At 39.7% G+C, this 21,841-nt stretch overlaps 1 protein-coding gene across 1 annotated transcript in view; it reads left to right on the top strand.

Annotated features, from left to right (window-relative positions):
* Lim1 (LIM homeobox 1) overlaps positions 1-21,841 on the top strand; it is a 401,359-nt gene that overhangs the window by 241,564 nt on the left and 137,954 nt on the right. Inside the window, exon 3 of the mRNA XM_067158717.2 lies at positions 11,376-11,581. Within this exon, the coding sequence (XP_067014818.2) occupies positions 11,376-11,581 (206 nt within the window). The remainder of the gene's footprint in view (positions 1-11,375; positions 11,582-21,841) is intronic.

The raw sequence follows: 21,841 nt of genomic DNA, 5'->3' as shown, positions 1-21,841 counted from the left end.
TACGCTTGACGGCTTAATTTTAACACGGTGGTCACACGATTTTAGTTTCTTTCTTCTTTTCCCTAATTTTGAATTTTAAAACTGTAAGAAATTTCTGATATGGGCGCATCTACCTGGGATTTTAGGTGCTAAAATATTGTTTTAGGTGCCTAAATTAGGCTTCCAATTGTGAAAGAAATAGGTGCTAAAATATTATTTTAGGTGCCTATATTAGGCTTCCAATTGTGAAAGAAATAGGTGCTAAAATATTTTTAGGTACCTAAAATAGGCTCTCAAATGTGAAAAATTAGGTGCTTAAAATATTATTTTAGGTGCCTAAAATAGGCTCTCAAATGTAAAAAGTGCAAAAATATTATTTTAGTGACTAAAATAGACTTTCTTGTATGGAAAAATAGGTACTAAAATATATGTTACCGAGCTCGATAGCTGCAGTCGCTTAAGTGCGGCCAGTATTCAGGAGATACTAGGTTCGAACCCCACTGTCGGCAGCCCTGTAAATGGTTTTCCGTGGTTTCCCATTTTCACAGCAGGCAAATGCTGCGGCTGTACCTTAATTAAGGCCACGGCCGCTTTCTTCCCACTCCTAGCCCTTCCCTGTCCCATCGACACCATAAGACCTATCTGTGTCGGTGCGACGTAAATCAACTAGCAAATATATATATATATAAGGTGCCTAAAATAGCCTTTCGTATTTGAAAAAATAGGTGCTAAAATATATTTTAGGGGCCTAAAATAGGCTCTCAAATGTGAAAAACTAAGTGCTGTAGTAATAAAATACAGAAGTGTTTTTAAATACTGTACATATTGAAACTTTGTCAGAACATTTCAGGTGAATCTGATATCTCTGTTGCAAGGAGCATTTTATACATGGCAATGATCTGATAATACTTTAAGCTAGAAAAAAAGCATTAGAAAGTTTTAAGAAATATACTTGCATTAAAACAGCTCCTCTGGACTGTAATTTACTCCTTCAGACTTCTGTCTCCTCGATTATTATTATTATTATTATTATTATTATTATTATTATTATTATTATTATTATTATTATTATTGTTTGTTCAACTCTTGTCCCGTTTCTTTACGGAGTCCCAGCGGTGAGAGGCCGACGCGATGCCGCCTGAGTCACGGACTTTTTATTCAAATCGTAGCCAAATTAACTTACATAATTCATTCTGTAATGTGTTCCTTGGTTCAATACCCACAGGCGTTTTTGATTTTTTTTTAAAATGTCCACACCGATTTTAGTTATAAGGGCTGAAATGAAACTCTGCATTGACTCACATTAGCGCTCGTAGTGGTAAAAAAAAAAAGCAAACTGCTAATGAAATCGATCGGATAACGATGATCAAGAAAATGATTGTAATGTTTAAAAATAAATACAGAATATATTCTCATACTTTATTATATGTTATTTACCCAAAATTCGTAGCTCATATCCCTAGGATGTTTTCAACACGAGTTGCTTGCCTGAAAGGTGGATTTTTATATACGGGTGAGCAGAAATGGGTTGAATATAAAATAGGAAATCGGGCATGTAATGGTTCTAGAATAGCACCACAGATGGCACTAGTTACCAGATCCTACTTGTAACTCAGTGTCGCCATAAATCTCGCGTCCTATCGTCCTATAATCAGCAGTTAGTAGACCTACAAGTCAGCTCCGGCTATGATGCTGGCTTTATTGTGCGAGGTCTTGAACACACAATGGGCAGACTGTCTTAACACCAGACTGGCAGCAGACAGTAGTCTTTAAAAGAGAAAAAAAGATAAGACAGAGGGAGACCAGAGGAGATCAAGGCTATCACTACCAATTGACCGAAGCTCCGTTTCCGGTACATCACTACCTGCCGACCATACCCAATGGAGAACAGTCACACCCTTTTTCTGCTTCTAGTGCCTTATTCGTTGTCATCGGACTTTGGTGATCATTCTGGCTTTCACAGCTTTGTTGGCGGCTGCGCGGAATAGTGAGATGATTGTTAGTCCGTACCACCAGCCAAGATATGTGCGGTCTCCTAGAACCTCTTTTCCCTTATATAATGATTTGCAGGAGGTTGTAAGTTTCCGAGTGCCTCGTAATATGATCGATCTTAACTGCTCAACACAGCGCTTATTCTCTGAACATTCAGGTCAGGGTGGAATATGGTACCGAGATCTGGATACCATCCAACAATATTTGATTGTCTCACTAGAAAGAGTGCAGGTAAAATGTATGAAGTCGGTGAGTTACAGGGGCTTCGGAATTAAGATGACCTCTTCAACATATGAGAGTTTTGCCAACAGCTCCAAGTGGAGAATTTACTGCTGCGTTGCAAATGTGCTAACGCAATGCTCGCAATAAAATACATAACAAATATAATAGCCTAGATGGTCCGGAGCTCCTGCTGCTAATACCAGTTCATGTTCCGGCACGAAACACCAGGCACAGTGTCACCTTTCGTGAGACCGCAGGAGTTCGTGGTTAATACAGTCACTGCGGACAGTGAACAATTTTGGGGATTATGTGGATTGCTTCTGTTCTGATATAAAAACAATTAGGAAGGCAGTATTATATGTGGCTAAATAATAGATCTCTATGTAGTACTGTAAGATGTTAATTTTTTAACATTACAGTTTGTGGTTATTTATAAGTAATACTAGCAAAATTACCCGTTCTTCGTACGGGTTGTCGGAAACTGGTTTTAGTTACTCATGCTATCGGTGTGAGTGACTTCATTAGATATTTATATCACTGGTGAACTTACTTAAGTACGTAGAAATTATTTGTCAAGTTTGAAATTATAGTGTAAGTATACTGCCGCTAGATAGCACCACAAATATAAATATTATTGCACATTTCGTAACTTTTACAAATGTGTACCAAATTTTTGGGTGGCAAATCTCGCTGATGCTGAATCCTTCAACTGACGTTGCCATGGTTACTGCTGGTCGTTTCTTTATCGAATTTCTAGAGCAGGAGTAGTGTGGTGCCAACATCTCAATAACGGGTAGTTTTACGGCCTTAAGACATGGTTTTCGTGCCCGTAGGGCGTACCAAGTTTTGTTGTTTGCATCAATGGGCTTAAAATGAGCTTTGTCTCGTCTCTCTATGACAAATTCAATATTTTGCCTATTCTTATTATTATATTCCCCACGTTGCCCCCCCCCCCTCTAATCGTTTTGCAAATTTAAAAGTAGCTTAAGTTACTCCTTGTACATCAGCTATCTGCCAGTGAAAGTCCCGTCGAAATCGGTCCAAAAGTTTCGGAGATTAGCCAGAACAAACAAACAGACATAAAATTTTAAAATAGCCTAAGTTACTCCTTGTACCATCAGCTGTCTGCCAGTGAAAGTCCCGTCAAAATCGGTCCAACCATTTCGAATATTAGCCGGAACAGACAGACAGACAGACAGACAAAAATTGTAAAAATTGTTTTTTTTAGTTTTAAGTACCGTATATGCTTTAATATAAACTGAGTAGGCTGAAATGCTGCTATTTTGACATTAAAAATAGACAATCCAATTTTATTTATTTGTATAGATATAATTATATGTAGGCCTAAATAATAAATTAGTTGTAGGAAATAGATTATGGAAGTAGTAAGCCATCTGTAACTGGGAATAGCCTGCTGGTGGTTAATAAATCTATTTATCTATCAGTTTACCTCCTCATTTCCTATACTGTCTACTCAACTGAAGCGAAGCATGCGACGGTAAAGCCACATTTCAAATGCTTCAAGGAAACCACTCTGATCACTGGAACTGACATGGTAGCCTATACGGGCTGCGTCGTTCAGCAGTAGAAAAAAAAATCACAATTTCTAGTTTATAAGAAGAAAGGGAAGAAGAAGAAGAAGAAGAAGAAGAAGAAGAAGAAGAAGAAGATACACTGGCGAAATGTCTCAAAATCTGATAATATATTCGCTTACTTTCCAAAGGATATATTATCTGTAGCCCTGCATATCGTAAGAGGCTACTACAGTAAGTGGTGGACAATCAAAGAATCTGTATTCGCTCCTGCTTCTTTTAAGTCCAAACACATTTCCGTGATTCTACGCTTTTCAGTGAAGCGGAGACAATACACGAGTACGATTTAGAAAAACTCTTTTTGCGAATCAAAACATGTTTGGTTGTTATTTTACTTGTCTCAGACTGTTTGATAGCCAGTAAGCCAAAATAATATTTCGTTTATCTGTTTGAACATTTAAAAGGGAAAAAATATTATTATTATTATTATTATTATTATTATTATTATTATTATTATTATTATTATTATTTCTTTCTTTCTTTCTTTCTTTCTTTCTTTCTCCACCGCTTTTTCTCACACCCAGTCAGGGTGGCGATGAGGACTTAGCTCAGTTTTACGGTTGGATGCGCTTCCTTATATCAATCCTGTGTGGAGGGGTGTTTTCTCAGGACTATGTGTTTTGTGATTTTCTTTTTTATTTGTTATGCCCAACTACGGAGCACAACGTTTATTCTTGTCTTTCCAAAATCTCTTCATCCTTTCGCTGTACTTCTTTTTGCGTTCTTCCCTCCATCCCGTAGCTTGTCTTTTGGGTTGATCAGAGAAATTGTGTTTGTTTATGAGATTTCTGATTAGATTTATTAATTTATACCTATTTTCTGAATATATTTGTTTATTTCTGTAAGCGAGTTGTTGTGTTTGTTTAGAGATACTGCGTGATTTAGTATTTTCTTTGTTAGTCTATCCATCCTAATCAGGTGACCGTAGAATATTAATCTTATTTTTCTAATGGTGTCTGTGATTTTTTCTCTTACTTGGTAGATTTCTTGTGATTTTCTCTTCATTCAAATACCATTTTCGCATTTAGGTCCTAGAATTTTCCTGAGAATTTTCCTCTTTTTTTCGAATTTTTAAATTTGTGATCTGCCTCCAATTATTGTCAGAGTTTCTTATGCATAAAGGGCTTCTGGATTGACGACTGTTTTGTAGTGCCGTAATTTTGCGTTTTGAGATAGGCCTATATATATTTTGTCGTATCTGCTCAAGGGAATTGCATGTTATTATTATTATTATTATTATTATTATTATTATTATTATTATTATTATTATTATTATTATTATTATTATTATTATTATTATTATTATTGTCTTCATTTGTAGGTCAGTGCTCCAGTGTTGAGTAGTGGATCCCAACACGATATGCGTAAGACGTAGTCGGATTTGTACAGGTTGGAAAGAACATCACTTTCAATATTCGACGTATGTTGGAATGTAAAAACTACCGGAGGAGCTTCCGCTGTTTTCCCGACAAAGTGTGTTGAAAATTCAGTAATAGACCGCCCAATAGAGCTCTCTTCGATTTACTAGAGTCAAACGGAATGTCGAAATTCACGCGCAGGCAGGGTGAATGGAGTAAAATAAAAAAATACCCGCTCATACTGTACTAACTGAGGCCATATTGAATATGTTTTTTGTTTCTTTGTCTTCGAGCAGCCTCCGAACAGAAGGTTTATATTATGTACTTTGTAAGTTTGTGTCTAATGTAATATTTTCTGAAGGGTTATTAAACATTCATTTTTAACATCATTTCTTACATTTTATCATAAATTTTCGTAATTTTTAGTGATCAACATTCGGGCCTTACACGTCATAAATACTTGAAATGATCTACAAGTTCCAATTTTGTATTCCCGACATGTCTTTTAGTCCTCTTAGTTCTTTTCCCTTCTGACATGGCGTTAGTATTTGAAATGCTAATTGTGAAACCATATTGGCGGCATCACTTCTTAAGCTTTTAATAAAATGAGTGCAGTGCTGGACAGATCAACCGGTAGGTTACGTTCTACCATTATTCAGTCTAGCCAATGAGACAGACGGACAAACTCGGAGAGTGGTGCCGTCAGATACTAGGCGCGTATTTTTGGAAGCTTATAATAAAGCAGTTTCTTCGACGAAGAGGTAGTTAAGTTAGGAAAGTAATTATTGGATTTTAAGTGAATTTCGTGTATCCGTGTGTCTCTGTTCTATAGAAGGACCACCCATTCGGGTAGTTTCGTGCGTTTCCGCCCTCAAGCTCTGCAGCTATAAATACAGGATCCAAGATCCTTATCATTGTGATAGATGCAAGCAATTCCCTGAGGAATGTTCACCCCCCCCCCCCCTTCTCCCTTTACCTCACCTCTTCGTGGCTATTTCCGGACATCGCACCAGCCGCCACCAGAGCAACAAGGGCATACGGGGCATCGCCCTGTACGTGTCCGACTTAATAGATTATCAATAGTAGACATATTAATGTGCTCTAGAATCATTTCTACACAGACCTACAATAATAAAACTGAAGCCACTTGTGCTCGTATAAAAATGGTGTGAAATTTCCCTTTGACATAAAGTAAAACTATAAATGAAATATAAGGTTGTGTTAGTTGATAGGAAATACGCCTTACGTTTTATTGTTGATATAGCAAAATCCCAGAATTCCCTAACATTTTAAGGGAACGAAATTATTATTATTGTGTATGTTCAGTCTTCAGCCCTAAGACTGCTGGTTGGATCCTCAACAGCTCTGTCATCAGCTGTCATAGATGGCCTAGGCATCACTGAAGAGAAGTACTAGGGAAATGAGGATTGAAGTAGTTTCCCGTTGCTTTCCTCACCGAGACAGAAGTTGCTATTACATATCAGTCTGCCAAGCCCACTGAAATGCATGCACCAACCGACCCTTTTATTATTATTATTATTTCTTCTTCTTGCGTTCCGGCCTTCTAAGGACCACGTTACAATTTCAATTGTTCCTCCTTAGTTCTTTCCTTTTCTTCCAGTATTCTTTCATTGTTTCACTGTGTTTCTTTTTCCTGTCTTCAGTCCACTTTGTGCCTGTTTTCTTTTCCTTCCTCCCTTGGAATCCTTCCATTTGTAAGACTTTCTTCCTAAAAATCTTTCTTTCCAATAATTCTTCTTCTCGTATGTTGTTCCTTTCCAGGTCTTTCTTGACTTCTTGAATCCAGGTGGTAGTTGATTTCTTTTCCCAAAGGTACTTGAAGATTCGTTTAGTTAGTCTATTGTCATCCATTCTGTAAATGTGTCCAAGAAATAGCAATCTCCTTTTTCTTATTGTTTCTGATATGTTTTCTACGTTCTGGTAAATTTCATTGTTACTTCTTAATTTCCAAAACTCTGCAATTCTTGGAGGACCTAATATTTTCCTTATAATTCTTCTTTCTAATATTTCTAATTTATCAAGCTTGTAGTTCAGTGCTAGACATTCGCTGGCATAAAGGCATTCTGGTTTCACTTATTATTATTATTATTATTATTATTATTATTATTATTATTATTATTATTATTATTATTATTAGAAAAATATTCAGCAGAACCCCCAACTACTCATCCATCAAGATATTACAAACACAGAACATCCACGACATCAAAGCCCAGTGGGATTAGTCTTCAGTAGTCAACAAACATCTAGTTGAGAACCCTTCTAAACGTGTACAAGGATTTGAACTTCCAAGGCGATAGTGGAGAATCGTCAATCGGATAAGAACTGGACAAGGCAGATGTGTTTATCTGTTGTGCAAATGGGGTTGGACTAGCTCTGCAAATTGTGATTGTGGGGCCTCTTCTCAGTCAGTCCACCACATTGTTGCTGACTGCCCAGTTCGAGCTTTCAAAGGAACGCTGATGGACATTCACCGTACATCGGATGAAGCAGTTGATTGGGTCAAAAAACTAGACTTAGAGTTGTAGTATTGCACGGACTTGTAACTACGCACATTTATCCTGAAATTATGTATATATACGTACATTCTTCATACGATAACATAAAATAATCGCACATATGCTTCATGCGTACCGGTAAACGTATACTGTACTTACATTGTTGACAAATAAATTAGTGGACTATTTTCATTAGTCCTCTGCAGACCGAGCTCGATAGCTGCAGTCGCGTAAGTGCGGCCAGTATCCAGTATTCGGGAGATAGTGGGTTCGAACCCCACTGTCGGCAGCCCTGAAGATGGTTTTCCGTGGTTTCCCATTTTCACACCAGGCAAATGCTGGGGCTGTACCTTAATTAAGGCCACGGCCGCTTCCTTCCCATTCCTAGGCCTTTCCTATCCCATCGTCGCCATAAGACCTATCTGTGTCGGTGCGACGTAAAACAAATAGCAAAAAAAAAGTCCACTGTATATGGTGGGCGATTCATGCCAATAACCTTACTATATGCTGCCTTTTATAATTCTCTGTAAGTGAGAGGAAATTAAGTGCTCCTATGCTCCTGTGTAGTGTCTTTGGTATAATACCATTGCATCCAATCACTACTTGAATGATGATAACGGTGTTGAGTTTCCACATGTCCGACTAACTCATTGACTGAATGGTCAGCGTTGAGGCCTTCGGTTCAGCGGGTCCTGGGTTCGAATCCCGGCCGGGTCGGGGATTTAATCGCCTCTGATTAATTCTTCTGGCCCGGGGACTGGGTGTTTGTGTTTGTCGCAACACGTTCCCCTTCATATTCAAACAACACACTACACTACCAACCACCACAGAAACACGCAGTAATGATTACATCCCTTCATATAGGGTTGGCGTCAGGAAGGGCATCCGGCCGTACAACATGGCCAAATCCACATGTGCTACACAGTTCATACCCGCGACCTCACACGTGTGGGGAAAGCGGTAGATAAAGTAGAAGAAAATAAGATTGTTGAGTTTCCACATGGTTTTATTTTCTGTGACCGGATCTGTGTACTTGGAAATCTTCTCTGTATGTATTGATTGGAGGTTGTGGGGATGAGGGCAGGCTATGTCAATTATGAAGTAGATTTTCTAGTTTTTACCTACAAAAGTTATATCTGGACTATTGCAGGCAGTAGTTTTATCGGTGATGATACTTCTGTCCCAGTAAAGTTTGTAATTTTCACTTTCCAAAACTGATTGGGGTCGTACTTCCAATACGTGGACATACAATGAATTAGATTATTATTATTATTATTATTATTATTATTATTATTATTATTATTATTATTATTATTATTACGTGCCAGACTGTTGATACAATACAAATATCATACGTACGTACATAGATACATACTTACATGTTACAATTACACGAAATTCATGACACTCTACCGATACAGGTATACTCTCGATTGTCCGGGCTAATGACCGGGTCAATGGCACGGATAATCGGAAAACACGGATAATCGGAAAACACGGATAATCCAAAAGCATGTGTATATTGCAAGAAAAATGCCTTCTATAATATTTTCAAATACAGTTCCATATAAAGTAGGCTACGATACATTTCGTCGCTGCCGGGGCAAAACCTCATATTATGAGAAATATTTTAGCTTAGAACTTTGGCCGGTAAGGTTCTGTCATCTAAGGCGCAGTATCAAGGCATTCTCGCTATGCACTGCGGGTCAGTATATTTCCAAAAAATATTATCACATAGGAGGTTTTGTCCTGGCAACGACGATTTATGGAGATAACTCACACACATTGTTGTGCTCTGAAGAAGTCTGTAATGGTTCTCTGTTTTTAGTTGTTCATCTGCTTCCTTACTTCGAGACGGATTTTGCGTGCAGCAATGTCGTCATCATATTCACCCTCCCCTCCCCCCTTTTTTTCATATAATCCAACAGGGTATCTGTACACTGTAGAGCCACAGAAGGAGAAACACTCTCATCACTTTCTTTTTCTTCAGCCTCAGTTAAACTCTAAAATTCAAATGTATTCGATTTTAATTACAGTATTTTTAATAAGGCGAAAACGTGCACGGTTTATCCGCAAACCGGATAATCCGCACCCGGATAATCGAGACTATATTGTATCTATATTTCGTGTGAATTATATGAATATCGTGTGTAAATATTACGCCTTACCCTTATATCCAATTCGAAGTGTTTATTTGTAGTCTCGTTACAGTTAAAATATAAGAATAAGTTAATGAAGTGAATGTAGAGTAAATAAATAAATAAATAAATAAATAAATAAATAAATAAATAAATAAATAAATCTATGTATTAAAATTACTAAAAACTGCTTTGTCCAGTTCGATCGGCCGTTCTACTGGACCGATTTGCTCCATTCTTTTGTTATTTTCTCCGGAATTACCTACCAGTGAATCATCAGATATTGGTAGGTATCTACGGTCAGTCAACTTTGAGTAATCCTAAAATCAAGTCATTAAATAACCACTCCAATAACTGCAGGAAGGCTTAGCCTAGCCCGCAATACATTCTATGTTTAGCGAGTTGCTAAGCGTTTAATTCTTGCATTCATATTCTGATATATGTGATTTTCACCCTGAGTAATGTGATTGCATGCAGCCGTGTTTGATTACTATATGTCAAGCCAGAGTGTTCACTTCCTCTGACCATGGAAGAATACTATTCTACCGCGCTGAGTGGCTCAGACGATTAAGGCGGTGGTTTTCTGAGTTCCGAGCCCATGACTCCCTGTGGGTGGGGGTGGTAGAATAACACCCGCAGTATCACCTGCCTGTCCTAAGAGGTGATTAAAAGGGCCCCAGGGACTCTCAACTTGGGATCATGGGTTGGCGGCCGCGAGTCCCTTAGCTGAGTCCTGGCATTGCTTCCACTTGTGCCAGGCCTGACCTTCCTTGGTCAACTCTTGTTCTTTTCCGAGCACTCGAGGACTAAGGAGGCTTCCATTTTCTCGCCCTTCGTGGCCCTTGTCTTCCTTTGACTGATACATTTTTTTAAGTGTCGGGTCCCTTCCATTTTTTCTCATTGATTTGTGTTATATAGAGGATGGTTGCCTAGTTGTACTTGCTCTTAAAACAATAAACACCACCACTCTGAGCCCATGTGAGATTCGATCTTGTCTCAGTCCGGTGGTATTTTAAGGTTCTCAAATACGCCTGTCTCTTGTCGGTAGATTTACTGGCACTTAAAAGAACTCCTGCGGTGGCAAACTTCCGGCATATCGGCGTCTCCGAAAACCGTAAACGTAGTTAATGAGGCGTAAATACAATATTATTATTATTATTATTATTATTATTATTATTATTATTATTATTATTATTATTATTAATACTATTCTCTGGTAGATACTCTTTGAGTCTCTGACCCTCCCCAGCTTCTAAATATATTCAACAGATGGCAGAACGTTCCTAATAACTTACATGCTACTAAGAGAGAAAAAGTCTAAGTACGCACAGACGGAAAGGTATCAAGCCGACTAGCCTTCTGCATGACTATCAATAAAGCTCACGGACAAAGTCTTGAAAAAGCGTGTAGGCCAAGAAAGTACGCATTTTCGAACGCACAGTATTTTTATGTACACTTGTTTCCTCATTTATATGCGAGGAATGAAACCCTGTATTTTTGAAACACCCTTTGTATTAAGCTTACCTTGTTACCGATAATTATTTTGATAAGTTCTCTGTTTTGGTTTTTTCACAGGCGGTATGGCACCAAATGTGGGGGCTGTTCGCAAGGAATTTCGCCGTCTGATTTGGTCCGGAAAGCGCGCGATAAAGTGTTCCATCTCAACTGTTTCACCTGTATGGTGTGCCGCAAACAGCTGTCCACAGGGGAGGAACTCTACGTCTTGGATGACAACAAATTTATCTGTAAGGATGACTACCTAGCCGGCAAAACGCATCAAGGTAGGAACAGTGAATCTTTATAAACTGTACTTTTATTATCTATTTTCGCGGCCACCAAATTAGGCCGGACAGAGAAATTACACTGTTGTCAATGTTATGCAGCTAATGGTGAAGAAATGACTAATTGAACACATCATTTCGGAGCGCGAGGCAGTTTGTTCTTTCTCAAGTTCCTGATGTTATCTCCTATATGTTGGAAAACAAATTATACTACAAGCTTCAGGACAGACTGCTGATTTCAGTGGTATAACTATTTTCCACACGAACCAATTTAAATAGTTATTAAGAATAAAAAATTGTACAAGAACATTTAAATCCGTGAAATCATGTACACTCAACTCTAAATTGACAGGGATAATGTAGGCTTCCCGGATAAGTAAAATCGCGGTTATTCCGCAAAAATTTAAAAATAGAACAGGCGTACTGAAAGTACAGTTAAAAATGATAATAAATGCTGCTACTGTATTGTTTTTTATCAACCGACTCAATACGTTGCAGCAAAAGTATCACTTAGCACAATTAATAAAAAGAAAAATAAATAGCACTTTTCTTTGAATCTAATAAGGGAAAGAAAAATATTCAGACTACCTAACTTTACTGTTTCTGAACATAATCAAGTCATGGTTTTCTGCTTTTGTGGCGAGAAACTTTTTTTACCTTTATTTTACTTTTCAAGTTTCTCAATATGAGTGTTTTGCTGATGAGAACATCATCCTGGCAATATTATCCCGACCCTTTGTAATTCCTGTAACTCCTAACACTCATACATTTTTAGTGTTTTTGATATCGCGGTTAAGCCGCAACGCGGTTGATCCGATTACGGTAAATCGAGAGTTGAGTGTATTGACATTTTCAGTAAGCGGCCACGTTTTTCTTTCTTGAGGCAATAAAAATGTATAACATCCAAAACAACCAAACCCCATGGCACTATAGCCCTTGGAGGGCCTTGGCCTACCAAGTGACCGCTGCTCAGCCCGAAGGCCTGCAGATTACGAGGTGTCGTGAGGTCAGCACGATGAATCCTCTCGGCCGTTATTCTTGGCTTTCTAGACCGGGGCCGCTATCTCACTGTCAATAGCTCCTCAATTCTAACCACGTAGGCTGAGTGGACCTCGAACCAGCCCTCAGGTCCAGGTAACAATCCCTGACCCGGCCGGGAATCGAACCCGGGGCCTCCGGGTAAGAGGCAGGCATGCTACCTCTACACCACGGGGCCGGCAGAACATCGTCTAACTTATTTTTTTAACATGTTTCCATGGGCCTTTTATTTTTCCTGAAACATGGCCCGGAAAGTGACCATATAGTCTAAATGTCGCTAGCTGAGGTCATTCGGGTCGCGCGCGCCACAGGACACGGTAAGAACTTTTCGGATTACGTATTAATCTGTATCAGTTTTATTAAAAATTTTACTTGTTTATGATTCAAAATATACCTTTAAATACTTGAATACTATATATTGTGTAATATCGGAAAGAGAACTACTTTAAAGAATATGTGAACCTGGAGGGGACTTGCGTAGACTAGACAACACTGCACAATCCGCGTTGCCAATCTGTGCTCACAGGCAAGCGAGTGTCGACCATCTGTCGCTTACCCGCGTAGTTTTAAGTCAGTGGCCACAGGTTAAAACATGTTTAAAAATGAAGTCTCCCCACTGGTGTCCGCAACTGCAGATCGGGTACTGATCGAGGCAGATTTATGTGTATGAAACATTAAGCCGCACCTAGAAAGCCAAACAGGGGCATTTTAGTGAAGGAAGTCAAGGGAAAGGAAGAATTATTGAGCGTTTAAAAAAAACTACAAAATAGTCTGCAAGGGTATAATATATTTGAAAATTAACTACCAATAAGTTAAGAGTTATTGTGTTATAATGTAGTAAAACTCAACTTGCATACAACAGGATGATTATAACTTTCTACAGGTAAATCTTATCAGGGCTATGGCGATAAATCCAAACTTGCTCCCGTGAAAAGCTAGCAAGTACTGAATACTACTCAGTTCCTTTGTCCTCTATTCAGACAAGAATTTGTCGAAGACTAGAAGGCCTAGGAAGATCCAATTTTGCATGCAGGTAGATTCTAAGCCGTATGTGATGAAAAATTCCCACGGGAATACAAAAAGGAAAAAGGTAAAGGTGTCCGAAACATATCGGGAATTTCAAAAGAAATAATGCATACTTTTTATTCATAGATTCTGTTTGAAGGAAACCTACCTGAGCAGTTAGGAATCAAGAATTTAATTGGTAGGGGTAGAAAAAGAGGACAAATTATAAAAAAAATCCTCTAGGATTAAAAGGCTTAGAACACTGCAAGTTTGCAAGCTAAATTGCAAACTTACAAGGGTTCAGCTGTACTTCGTGACCATACAATCGATTCATTGATTCGTATTTCTTTTTAACTCACCTACGCAGTTTTGGAATCAAGAATTCACAAGGGAGTGGAGGAATATTAATGAGTAGGAAGTTCGGCTCCATGGCTAAATGGTTAGCGTGCTGGCCTTTGGTAACTGGGGTCCCGGGTCGGGGAAGTTTAACCATAATTGGTCGTCTTCATCATCATTTCACCCTCATCACGACGCGCAGGTCACCTACGGGAGTCAAATCAAAAGACCTGCACCAGACCTCTCCGGAGGCCACAGGGCATTTCAGTTCGATGAGTAGAAAAATTATTGGCGGTAGGCTGACAGTACTGTAACGGCCGCAGACTTTTGTGGGCTTCGTAGATTTACTTATTAGAAATGATTTCTTCACCATTCACTTTTCTCGTTACAACTCTTTTCTTTCGCATCCTAACCAAATCTTTCTTTTCCATTATTAAATTCGTTATTCTATACAAGTGAACACGATGTATTCACAACGAAAGCTAACCTCCAACTGAGCGCACGAGTAAACACAGCGCCATCTTATAACAGAATATTCGTGTGACGTCACATATTTAGCACAAATTTTGCCTTACTTTGAAGAGCTATTTCATAAAAGCAACGTTTCAGATTTTTCAATTTTTCAATGAAATTTTTGAATTTTGCAACAATTAACCTCTCCTTTTATTTGTCAATTGAGACATCAAACATTATTCTAAGTCATAAAACTCTCAGTGATGTACGCGTTTGACTCAAACACTAAAAGTGTCTTTTTCTTTTCATATGCCCCTTGTCGAGGATTGTAAGCCTACGTTTAAAAATGAAAAAAAGAGAGAAAGAAACCACGTTTTCCTTTACGAAAATTAAATGATCATAAATATCTGTATATATTGAACCCTAGAACTTATGGGTTCAATATAAAATAATATGTCCTGTCTGACAGACTGACGGATTTATCATCGCCGAGTCAAAACTACTGGACATAAAGGAATGACATTTTGGGGATACACCTATATTACAGTGCAGGAACTCAATAGGGAAGGATTTTTGGATATCTCGTCGCTAAGGAGGTGACAAAGGGGCGGGGGTGAATTTTTATAATGAATCTATCTATCTCTCAAAAACTGAACAGTTCAGAGACATGAAAATCGGTATTTAAAAATAAAGAAACATGTAATTTTTGTTTTCGGAAAATCCACTTAAGGTTAAAAGAACTGAAAATCGGGTGATTTTAAAAATGAGTAAACCTCAAAAACTTTAATGTGTTGCAGAGTGGAAGTTGGTAGTCTGACTCATTGGCTGAATGGTCAGCGTTGAGGCCTTCGGTTCCCGGGTTCGATTCCCGGCCGGGTCGGGGATTTTAATCGCCTCTGTTTAATTCTTCTGGCTCGGGGACTGGGTGTTTGTGTTTGTCCCAACACTTTCCTCTCCATATTTACACAACACGCTACACTACTAACCACTACAGAAACACGCAATAGTGATTACATCCCTCTATATAGGGTTGGCGACAGGAAGGGTATCCGGCCGTAAAACAGGGCCAAATCCACATGTGAGACACAGTTCGCACCCGCGACCTCACATGTGTGGGAAAAGCGGTAGAAAAATAATAAGAAGACGACGTGAAAGTTGGTACTTGGAATCTCCTTTAAAATTTAAAAAAGAAACTAGAATTTTTTGTTTAAAAACATCCACTTCAGGATGTGAAAAGAATTGAACAAGCGGGCGAACTTTTAAAATGAGTTTATCTCAAAAATTTAATATGTTACAGACGTGAAATTTACTATTTGGAATGTCATTTAAAAATAAATAAAACGTGCATTTTTTGTTTTCGGAAAGTCCAGCTAAGTAGAAGGGTGGGGGGGCGGAGGGGTGGAAAGAAGTGAAGGAGTTCAATTCATTTTATGAGGATACTTATATCTCAAAAACTGAAGAAATTACAGACGTGGAAATAGATATTTGGAATCTCTTTTAAAAATAAAGGGACACGTATTTTTTTTACTTGAAAGAGGACTGTTTCTCGTAGGTAGAGTTCCATGTCGCATGTTCCAGTGTTAGCTCTACCATATTCCGGAAACGATAGAGTCAAAAGTTATGCAAAATTCTACTCATTTAAGTCCGTTTGCCTGCACAAATTTCACAAGCTGCTCAATATACAACAAATGTTCGTGGCATCGTCGCACAAAGTTCTGTCGTACGGATACGGCGTTGGTCTACTAAACTCAAGTTAACGGGTTCAAACCCAAATGAGGCCGGTGGCTTTAAAGGGTGCTTAAAAGTGACAACCCCATGCATTTAGCTTTCGGCACGTTATAGAACTATTGCGGGATGAAATGTCGACACCTCGGCGTCTGTTAAGAACGGATAGACGTTAAACGACTTGGATTATTAATAACTTTTATCTCGAACGTTTCCGGACTACGGTTCCTTATCCCAAAGTGATACATTTGTCGTCCTCCATCATCTCTGAAAGTTTGTCACATCATCACTAAAGCCCGGATTTTTGTGCAGTAACAGGTTAGATTGCAAACTAATTTTGTTAGTAGGAAGTGTCGGCCACCCGCTCTTCCATAATGTAGCAAGAGTAACATAAATTATAGGGGTTCTGATGGGTCGTACCCCTCGTGTTTATGCAAACCCCATAGCATAATCGTTGTGAAAGTAGACTTTACTTGCTACTCGCTTCAGTAAGTTTGCATTCTAACCTATTAATGCATAAAAATCCGGGCTCTAATCATCGCGGATAAACCCTAATTGTCTCTCGGTCATGGCCATTCATGAACGGCTGCTGTCTTCAGATGATCGCCAGCCATAAGACATAAGACCTGGTCAGGAATCGAACCGGGGCCTCGGGATAGAGAGTAGGTTCGCCACCCTCTAGGCGGTGAGAATGTTTCATAAGCATAGAGAAAATAGGACCCAAATATTGTTCTTTATTTTCTCGTTCAAAACTAATATTCCATCGCTACTCTGAAAGCGATTTTTTATTTTTATTTTTCCACCGGTAGCCTTCGCAAATCTAATAATTTTATGCTTCAATCTTCATTTCCATTTTGATGTACCTTTCTTCCTTTTATGCTGTTGTTTTTTGTAAAGGCATGCAGTTCTATAAGCTGAAAATAAAACTAGATAGAAAGAGTAATATGTCTGCAAATGGAAGTACTGGTGGGATAATTTAGTTTCTTCTCTCCCCTACACAACGCAGCATTTTTTCAGTTTAAAATGCAATCACTTGCAGTACCCTGCAGTGTTCGCTGGCTGTTTGTATATATATATGTGTGTGTGTGTGTGTGCAATGTGATTGTCCCATTCAGCTGCTCCGGGGGGGTGGGGAGTCCAGCCCCCACTCCTCCCTCTCATGTGATGTCGTTATCCTGCGCTGCTGCCTGTTGCTGTTGACAGCAGCAGCTGCTATATAATCCTCACCATGACAGTTCCGGATTAACCGGGATAAGCTATGGCGTTGACCGGCCGGAAGTGTATAGCAGGTGACCAAGTCCACGATCAAATACAAGCGGCTGGTTAAAAGTGAAAACGTTTAAAGATGGGGAGACGAGCAATCAGCTTCCTTTCTTTTGTTAACACGTTGAGCGCCATAGCGAACACTGATGACTATTTATGGAATTTCTTCAGAGGGTAAAAATGAAGTTTCGGCCCATAGAGCAGAATTCCAAAAAGGAAAAAATTAAAATCTGGCGCCCAACGTTTTAACATTTTTTATTGCCATGAACCCCATTTACCAGGTGTATGCATACGTTTTTGCCAGTTCTTGTGGTAACACGTAATTTTCAAGGGAAATTCATTTTTTTAAAATTCAAAATACTTGCCATCGGCTTCTACACACTTCGCCTCTCTTTCAGGTAAGTTATGAATACCATGCCAGAAAAACGGTTTGTCTTTTGCGGAAAACCATTCATCGAGCTTTTTTCCAACTTCCTAGAAATTGCTCAAGTGCTGCTCTGCGAGCGCGTGCCCCATTGATGCGAAGAGGTAACAGTCAGATGGCGCCAGGTCGGGGCAGTACGGCGGGTGCGGAAGGATGTCTCAAACAAGCGATTTTCAAGGTCTCTTTCACTGGGTTTGCTGTGTGAGACGGCGCATTATCGTGTAACAAAATCACTTTGTCATGTCTTCTGGCCCATTCCGGCCGTCTTTCGGTCAATGCGTGATTTAAATTAATCATTTCTTGGGTCACCATCCAATAACGACTGCAATTGCTCGTTTTCGCATTTTTGTGGTCTGCGCACTGTCTTTCACATTGAAATCACCACGTTTATTGTCGAAACCATGCCTCACGTGTTCTAATCTATGGAGCGTGTTCACCATAAGTTTCTACCAGCAAACTATGACTTTCCACAACCTTATTTTTTTTATTAAGAAAAGCAATGTATGCCGCAAACGTTCTTTTTCAGGCACAAATGTCGACATGATCACTGAACGATACAACACAGACGTGTGTTGATAGGTTAATGTCAGACGAACAAACTGACGTATTTGTCACATTCATACGCTGCATACTGTTCGCTGGCGCCATCTGTTAGTGAAACCGGGAAAGAGTAAGTTAAGAAAAGAAGTATTTATAGTGTTTACATACATTACGAAGTGGAGTAGTTGCGGATGTTGACGCGCTAATGCTAAGAGGGTCAAGCTCTGCATTCGGAAGGCAGTGAGTTCGTACCTCACCGTCAGCTGTCCTGAGAATGTGATTTTCCCATTTTTACTCTCAGACAAATATCGGCACACTTCCTATTCGTAGACCAAAGCTGATTCCTTGCACCTCCTTACCCGGTTTAATTCATTTCATCTTTCTTAGCTCCTTAACTGATTTGGTTTTCGTTTGGTTCTAGACTGTGATGAGGTGAGTCCTCTTTGTTTGTTTGATTACTTTTTCTTTTCCCTTTCCTAGTGGTTTTAACATCTCACTAACACATCGAAATGTTTTCGGTGGGGATGTGAAAGGGCTGGGATCTGGAAGGTAGTCGCCGTGGTCTTAATTAAGGTACAGCCCCCCACATTCGCCTGGGTTGAAAATGGGAAGCCACGAGAAACCATCTTCAGGGCTGCCAACTGAGACACTTGGGTTCCAAATTTTGTCCTTCAATAGGCTAGGCAAAAATACATATACAGAAATGCAAAAGTATATAATACCTTAACGTTCCAGCAACAAAAGTGCATTATAAATGACTATTTAAAAATGGCACCATAACTGACGCTCCCTCTTAGCTCACATCATATTTCCGAAAGAGACGTTTTTATGTCTTTAGATTCCATAATGCAAGCTCACACCTCTTTGAAAATAAAAAACCGGGGGAGTTAGCCGCGTGGTCAGGGGCGCGCGGCTGTGGGCATCCGTCCAGGAGATGATGGGTTCGAATCCCACTGTCGGCAGCCCTGAATGGTTCTCCGTGGTTTCTCATTTTCACACCAGGCAAATGCTGGGGATGTACCTTAATTAAGTCCATGGCCGCTTCCTTCCAACTCCTAGGCCTTTCCTGTCCCATCGTCGCCATAAGACCTATGTGTGTCGGTGCGACGTAAAGCCACTAGCAAAACAATATGAAAATCCACAGCCTGTTTCCAATTATCCGACCAGGTCAGGATCTAGCGCCGAGGATAGGAATTGTGCCGGCTGCGGAAGCCTCTCGCACTCCTCTGGGACAATGATTAATGAATTACAGATGAAATGAAATGATATTGGAGAGTGTTGCTGGAATGAAATATGACAGGGAAAACCGGAGTACTCGGAGAGAAACCTGTCCCGCCTCCGCTTTGTCCAGCACAAATCTCACATGGAGTGACCGGGATTTGAACCACGGAACCCAGCGGTGAGACGCCGGCGCGCTGTTGCCTGAGCCACGGAGGCTCACCTCTTGGATAAAAGAGCCTTTTATATGGATCTCAGTTCTGGCTATCCATCAGCCTTCACGGTTGCTAGGTAACATCGTAACACACATTTCGCATCGCTAATTTCGTGACACAAATTTTCAGATGAGCCCCTTCCATATGAAATATTTATGTTAAAACAAGAGATATAAACGTACTTTAGTGTAATTTCGAGGCATATTATGAGGTGCTCGAAAAGGTAAAGAAGGACGTCTCGTAACGCCGACACTAACCAGCATTGTAATAATATTTTATCTTAAAACTCGGACTAGAAAAGTTCAGTACTACATGAACTACAGGATGACTCTAAAGTCCGTTAACATTTGACGAGTCAGTACTTTACGAATGACACACATGATTAGCATGGCATGGGGTTTTATTGCTAGCAAAATTAAGTAAATAAAGCTTCATTTTTCTGGTAACAACATGCCGCGATTGCAGGCGCATCTGACGCCCTCTCTCACATCAATAGGCCTACCCGGATCTCATGGGGCATCACTGACGTGTTGCTGTCCAGCGCCATCTGTTGGACTGTTTGTGCACTCGTTATTAGTGTCAAAAAACCCTATGTCATGCCAAGCATGTGTGGCCATTTGTACCTGACGTGTTGCTGTCCAGCGCCACCTGTTGGCCTCTTTGTACACTCGTTGTTGGTGTCAATAAAACCCCATGTTATGCCAATCATGTGTGTCAGTTATTACCTCTCTACCTCCAATATTCCTTTAATAAATGTTAATTCCTTTACCTTCCACTAACTTCTTTTACGGTTTTCGGGGACGCCGATGTGCCGGAGTTTAGTCCCGCAGGATTTCTTTTATGTGCCAGTAAATCTACCAGCACGAGGTTGACGTATTTGAGCACCTTCAAATGCCACCGGACGGAGCTAGGATCGAACCTGCCAAGTTGGGGTCAGAAGGCTAGCGCCTCAACCGTCTGAGCCACTCAGCCCGGCCCAATATTCCGTGAAGTATTGCCTTACAAATGTTAACGCACTTTTGCGGCACCCTGTACTTGATTGTAACATCAACACAAAGAAATGTAAACCTAGATATTATATATATATTAACGATTGAAACATACAATATCGTGACATGTTATTAATATTTTTGTACGGAGCATAATAGTAATTCTCTAACAAGTGCTGGGACTGCAGTACTTGTCCACTAAGGTTTTCTGAAACGTGAAGCTTCGTACAGCTCCTCTTTAGGCTGCCCGCTAGGAGCAAATGCAATTCCCTCCTATAGTATCCCATGGTATCCCATTCCATTCTGTGCTATCGTATCCCGACCAAGCCGGGCAACAGAACTCCGAACACTCTCCCTCTCTTTTTCTCTTCTAAACCCAGCCGGGGCTGTGCCTCTTTTGTTAGCGCCAAATTGAGTTTTGCTCTCTCTCTCTCTCTCTCTCTCTCTCTCTCTCTCTCTCTCTCCTGCACACACTGGCAACAGATATCGACCGATATACGTACTACAGGATGTTCCACAATTAACGTCACACTTTCGGTTTTTGTGAACTGGTAGGGCGAATGGAAGGAGATCGTGAGCAGGGATGAGTTCAGGTGGATGAAGGGAAACAGAGCATCCTACGCTTTCCAAATATTTTATTTTAATAAAAACAGTTTTCATTGCGTAAAACTTCGTAAATAAGCTGGAATGTTTCTGTTACGCAAGTTCGCCTGATAATTCACGTAAAGTAAAAGGAAGACTATCATTAACGAATATACGTTTACAAAACCATTCTATTGCAATCATAGCCATAGAACTTCCGAGATTGTCATGACATCCTTATCACTGGGACAGGAATTTTCACCTTCTTACACTTAACGCATGCAGACTACCCTACGTTCTCAATCCTTATTTATTTCTTTTGATAATTCCATGTTTCACTTTTATTTTTATGTCTCGCTCTTCCCTTGGTGTCTGTATTCCATGTAGGGTACTCTGACATCTGATAGGATATTATTATTAATATTACTATTATTATTATTATTATTATTATTCGGTAAATCGCTATTCTACA

Source organism: Anabrus simplex, chromosome X (genome assembly GCF_040414725.1).
Source record: "Anabrus simplex isolate iqAnaSimp1 chromosome X, ASM4041472v1, whole genome shotgun sequence".
Classification (NCBI taxonomy): Eukaryota; Metazoa; Arthropoda; class Insecta; order Orthoptera; family Tettigoniidae; genus Anabrus; species Anabrus simplex.
Note: the sequence above shows the minus strand (reverse complement) of the source record. Positions and strands in the feature narration are given on the sequence as shown.